Source organism: Hippocampus comes, unplaced genomic scaffold, assembly GCF_001891065.2.
Source record: "Hippocampus comes isolate QL1 unplaced genomic scaffold, H_comes_QL1_v1.1 scaffold118, whole genome shotgun sequence".
Taxonomy (NCBI): domain Eukaryota; kingdom Metazoa; phylum Chordata; class Actinopteri; order Syngnathiformes; family Syngnathidae; genus Hippocampus; species Hippocampus comes.
Genome location: NW_017805461.1, coordinates 2,277,758 through 2,282,623, shown reverse-complemented (window position 1 = coordinate 2,282,623; position 4,866 = coordinate 2,277,758). Strand labels below are relative to the sequence as shown.

Below are 4,866 nucleotides of genomic sequence, written 5' to 3'. Positions count from 1 at the left end.
GGGGTGACTTTTCAGGTCATTGTCGCTCATTCGCCTCTTGGTCCGAATCTCCCCGGTGCTGGTTCCGATCCGGAACAGGTTGTTGTTGCCTTTGGGCTCAGACAGGTGATAAGAGAGCAGTGCATTGTATCCAGAGTCTGCATCCACTGCCCTGATCTTTGCCACAAAGTATCCCGCTTCGGCAGAATAGGGGATGCTCTCACTGTTAACGGAGCCGTGCTCGGAATAGGGAGCCAAAATGGCGGGACTGTTGTCATTCTCATCCAGGATAAACACATTGACGGTCACGTTACTGCTGAGCGGAGGAACACCAGAGTCTGTGGCCTGAACTTTGAACTGAAAAGTTTTTAATTTCTCGTAATCAAAAGATTGCAAACTGACAATGTCTCCACTCTCTTGGTTGATGTTAATAAGTGCTGAAATTAGAATATTCCTTGGATAACTATCTAACAATGTGTATGACACTTTTGCATTAACATCCAAATCAGGATCAACTGCCTTTATGGAATAAATAGAATATCCAGTTGGAGTATTTTCTTTGACATACACATTAATAACAGGTTCCATAAAATGAGGTGCGTTATCATTAACATCAGAAACATGAATAGTAATGATCCTTCTCGTCGACAGAGGCGGACTTCCTTCATCTGTGGCTATAATGGAGACATTGTAAATAGATGTGTTTTCTCTGTCTAGTGCTCCATCAACTACAAATGAATAATCATTTTTGTAGTTAGATTTCAGCTTAAATGGAACAGATCCAACTACCTTACAATTGGTTACGCCATTATTCCCACCATCCTTGTCGCTTACTGTTATCAACGCAACAATTGTCCCCAATTCTGCATTTTCCTTGACTGGTGTCATTAGCGAAGTAACCATTATTTCGGGGGCGTTGTCGTTCACATCAATTACCTCTATGAGCAGTTTTGCATTTGTGCTACGAGGAGAAAGGCCTTGATCAGTTGCTTGAATCCTTACTTCATAGGCAGGAGTCTCTTCATAATTTAAAGTACTTTTCAATGTGATTTCTCCCGTTTCTGCATTGAGATTAAAATCATTTGATGGATCATTGTTGCCTCGTTTATTTAAATTCCTTGAAATAAAATCATCTGGATCCAGATAGATTTTTTTAAGTAAACTGCATACATCCACTGAAAACTCTGTCTAAATTGTAGACTACTCACTGTCTTTGCAACCTTTACATCTACTTTTGGAATGTACTGTGTCTGGATCTAAATTATTCTTTTTCGAGCAACCAATTGACACAATAAAATTGAGTAAATTCATCACACCATCTTTTTCAATGTACAGTGCAGAATAAAGTGCAAACTACATCAGAAAACATACTGATCACTCCATGTATGAGTGATTTTCATTATTTGCACATTGTGTGATTTCCATTCAAACAATTATTCACTTATAGTTCTTACAGACACGTTTGAGTTTCACCTGCAAGATATAGTCACGCATTAAGGTTAACATGAAAAAATTGTATGTGTATAATTGTTTCGGCTACACATTGCTTTCTATTGAAAGCCCATGCACTGGCAAACTAAAGAACAAAACAAATTGTCAGCCTACCTTCTCAGAGGTGGGCAAAGTTTGAGTCCTGGTAAAGGTGTCGCCTCCATTAATACTGATCAGTTCTGCTTCTACAGGCGGAAAGGGCCCAGGGAAAACCACTACATCGCTCTTGAGTGTGTCTGAGCTGAAGCACACATCGTACTGCTGAGTTGCTTTGGAGTAAGACCAGCTCCCATCAGGGTGGGTGGTGATCATCGGGGCACTGTATCTATCGAAGGGTCCGTCTGTCTGTCTGTGGCATTTGAAGGCTACTAATGTGATGAGGCTGAGCAGAAAGATGAGCGACACGGCCACAACGGCGATGAGCAGATACAAGTGCAAGGCGGAGAAGCTCTCTTCCTTGCTGGGCACATGTCTGAACGGAGTGTGGATGTCAGCTGTGCTTTCAAGCACCACCACATCAATCGACACAGTCGCTGACAGGGAGGCTTCTCCGTGATCACAGACCGACACCACCAAGGGGTGACTTTTCAGGTCATTGTCGCTCATTCGCCTCTTGGTCCGAATCTCCCCGGTGCTGGTTCCGATCCGGAAGAGGTTGTTGTTGCCTTTGGGCTCAGACAGGTGATAGGAGAGCAGTGCATTGTAGCCAGAGTCTGCATCCACTGCCCTGATCTTTGCCACAAAGTATCCCGCCTCGGCAGAATAGGGGATGCTCTCACTGTTCACTGAGCCATGCTCAGAATAGGGAGCCAAAATGGTGGGACTGTTGTCATTCTCGTCCAGGATAAAAACATTTACGGTGACATTGCTGCTGAGCGGAGGAACACCAGAGTCTGTGGCCTGAACTTTGAACTGAAACGTCTTTAACTTCTCATAGTCAAACGATTGCAAACTTATGAGATCTCCGCTTTCTGAGTTGATATTAAGAACTGATGAAATTGGAATACTCCTTGGATAACTATCTAACAATGTGTATGACACTTTAGCATTAGCATCCAAATCAGGATCAACTACCTTTATGGAATAAATAGAATATCCAGTTGGACTATTTTCTTTGACATACACATTAATAACCGGTTCCATAAAACGAGGTGCATTATCATTAACATCTGAAACATGAACAATAATGATCTTTCTTGTGGAGAGAGGCGGACTTCCTTCATCTGTGGCTAAAATTGAGACATTGTAAAGAGAGATGTTTTCTCTGTCTAGTCCTGCATCAACTATTAACGAATAATCATTTTTATAGTTACTTTTCAGCTTAAACGGAACAGATCCAACTACCTTACAGTTAGTTACTCCATTGTTCCCGCCATCTTTGTCATTTACAGTAACCAAAGCAACAATTGTCCCCATTTCAGCGTTTTCATTTACTGGCGTCATCAGTGACGTCACTGTTATTTCAGGGGCGTTGTCATTCACATCAATTATCTCTATTAGCAGTTTAGCGTGTGCAATACGAGGAACAGTACCCTGATCCATTGCTTGAATTCTGACTTCATACGCAGGAGTCTCTTCATAATCTAAACTACCTTTCAAGGTGATTTGCCCCGTTTCTGCATTTAGATTGAAAACACTTGACGGATCGTTGTTGCCTCGTTTAATTAAGGAATACACAATCTTACTGTTTATTCCTTCGTCCAAATCAGTTGCATTCAATTTAATCACAAGTGAGCCCTGCGCGGCATCTTCGCTCAGACGCACTTTGTAAAGCGACTTGCTAAACGTGGGCACGTTGTCGTTGACATCGAGCACATTTACGCGTATTTGCAACGAGCCAGATTTAGGAGGTTTACCTCCGTCAACAGCGGTGAGCGTAAGTGTAATGAAAGATTGTTTCTCTCGATCTAAAGACTTTTGTAGCACCAGTTCTGCAGATACGCCGTGGTCTCCTCCGCTCTGCACATCCAGTGTAAAATGTTCATTGTTGCTCAATTTGTAGCTCCTCACTGAATTACTGCCAAAGTCTGCGTCCACGGCCACTGGGAGGAGATACCGCTCTCCCGGTAAAGCGGATTCAGAAATGTCCAAAGTGTACACACTTTCTATAAAAGAAGGTGAATTGTCATTTATGTCCAAAATAGTGATCTCAACGCGATGCGCCGTCATCGGACTGTTTAACACAGCTTGTATCCGAAGAGAGCATTTCGCCGTATTCGGACAAAGGTCCTCCCTGTCTATTCTTTCCTTTACAAATAAGTTACCGCTCTGCAAATTCACGTTGAAATACTCTTTACTGTAGCTGGAAACCACACGCAGACCTCTGGTGTCCAGCTCCTGCACGTTGAGGTTTAAATCCTTGGCGATGTTGCCCACCACGAAGCCTTTGTTCGCCTCCTCGGTAATGGAGTAGGACAATTGCGAAGCGGAAGAGCCGAAAATACAAAGAAGCAAAGCAAAGTAAATCCAGAAATCGTGTCTTTGTTGATGCATCCTCATCGCCAATGCAGCAAAATGTACAAACTGCCGTCGATCATTTATCCACATTGACGTAACTGAATCCCCACATTGAGATAACTGAATCCAATGCAGCATTACTGTTGCGAGGTTGCCGTGCATTCTGCGCGTGGACTATCGGCAGATGACGATTTCTTTTTCCTCAAGCAGGGCGGAGTAGAATTATTGAGGAGCCGTCGGATCAACATTTTCATATTTACGGTCTCCTGCGACCTCGTGTGGCCAATATAAGGTATCGGTCTATCATGACTGTCACTGCACAAGCAGAACGACCGATCAACAAAACAACCTTTTTTATTTAGGCCTGACACCGGATGCCGCTGGAAAACGTTGATTCATATCTTCCACTTAAAATGTATTCCAACATTTTCAGAACATATCAAGCAATAGTAGTAATACTAATTTCGACCTACATTACACAGTTGCTGGCATAAAACAAACAAAAGAGGAAACTCGATATCAACTGTATGATTAATAATTCTACAATATTTCATAATGACAATTATAATTCAGAATATTAAGTCAACGATGGTGCAAAGGTTCACTCATCTGACTTCCACTCAGGTAGTGTGTAGTTACCACTCACTGATTGTGTGAATGTGACTGACTTGTGAATGGTTGTCTAATTCTATTTGTGCTCTGTGATTGACCGTCCATCAGTCCAAGGGGTTGTACAAAGGGTTGGTAAAGCTTTACCACGAAAGCCAGGATAGGCGCCAGCTCAGGCGCCAGCTCCTATCAGCTCTGAACCACACAAGCAGTATGCAGAATGGATGGATGGATAATCAATCTGATCATCAACATGAGCCACCCACAGAAGAGCATCGACATCAAGTCCAGCACCACGGACAGCGGCATTTGGACTTGCTTTTGTCACCA

The 4,866-nt window shown here is 42.8% G+C and overlaps 3 protein-coding genes across 3 annotated transcripts in view; all 3 read right to left on the bottom strand.

Moving 5' to 3' along the window:
- LOC109518694 (protocadherin alpha-1-like) overlaps positions 1–1,473 on the bottom strand; it is a 6,393-nt gene extending 4,920 nt beyond the window's left edge. Inside the window, exons 1-2 of the mRNA XM_019874708.1 lie at positions 1,434–1,473; positions 9–1,112 (exon numbers count right to left, since the gene is read on the bottom strand). Of these exons, the coding sequence (XP_019730267.1) occupies positions 9–1,112; positions 1,434–1,473 (1,144 nt within the window). The remainder of the gene's footprint in view (positions 1–8; positions 1,113–1,433) is intronic.
- A 23-nt stretch (positions 1,474–1,496) lies between these two features.
- On the bottom strand, positions 1,497–4,022 carry LOC109518714 (protocadherin alpha-2-like). The gene has a single exon (XM_019874736.1). It carries the CDS (start codon positions 4,015–4,017, stop codon positions 1,576–1,578), a length of 2,442 nt encoding a protein of 813 aa, XP_019730295.1. The 5' UTR covers positions 4,018–4,022; the 3' UTR covers positions 1,497–1,575.
- A 686-nt stretch (positions 4,023–4,708) lies between these two features.
- Positions 4,709–4,866, bottom strand: part of LOC109518693 (protocadherin alpha-3-like) — a 3,827-nt gene continuing 3,669 nt past the window's right edge. The window contains exon 2 of the mRNA XM_019874707.1: positions 4,709–4,731. Coding sequence (XP_019730266.1) covers positions 4,709–4,731 — 23 coding nt within the window. The remainder of the gene's footprint in view (positions 4,732–4,866) is intronic.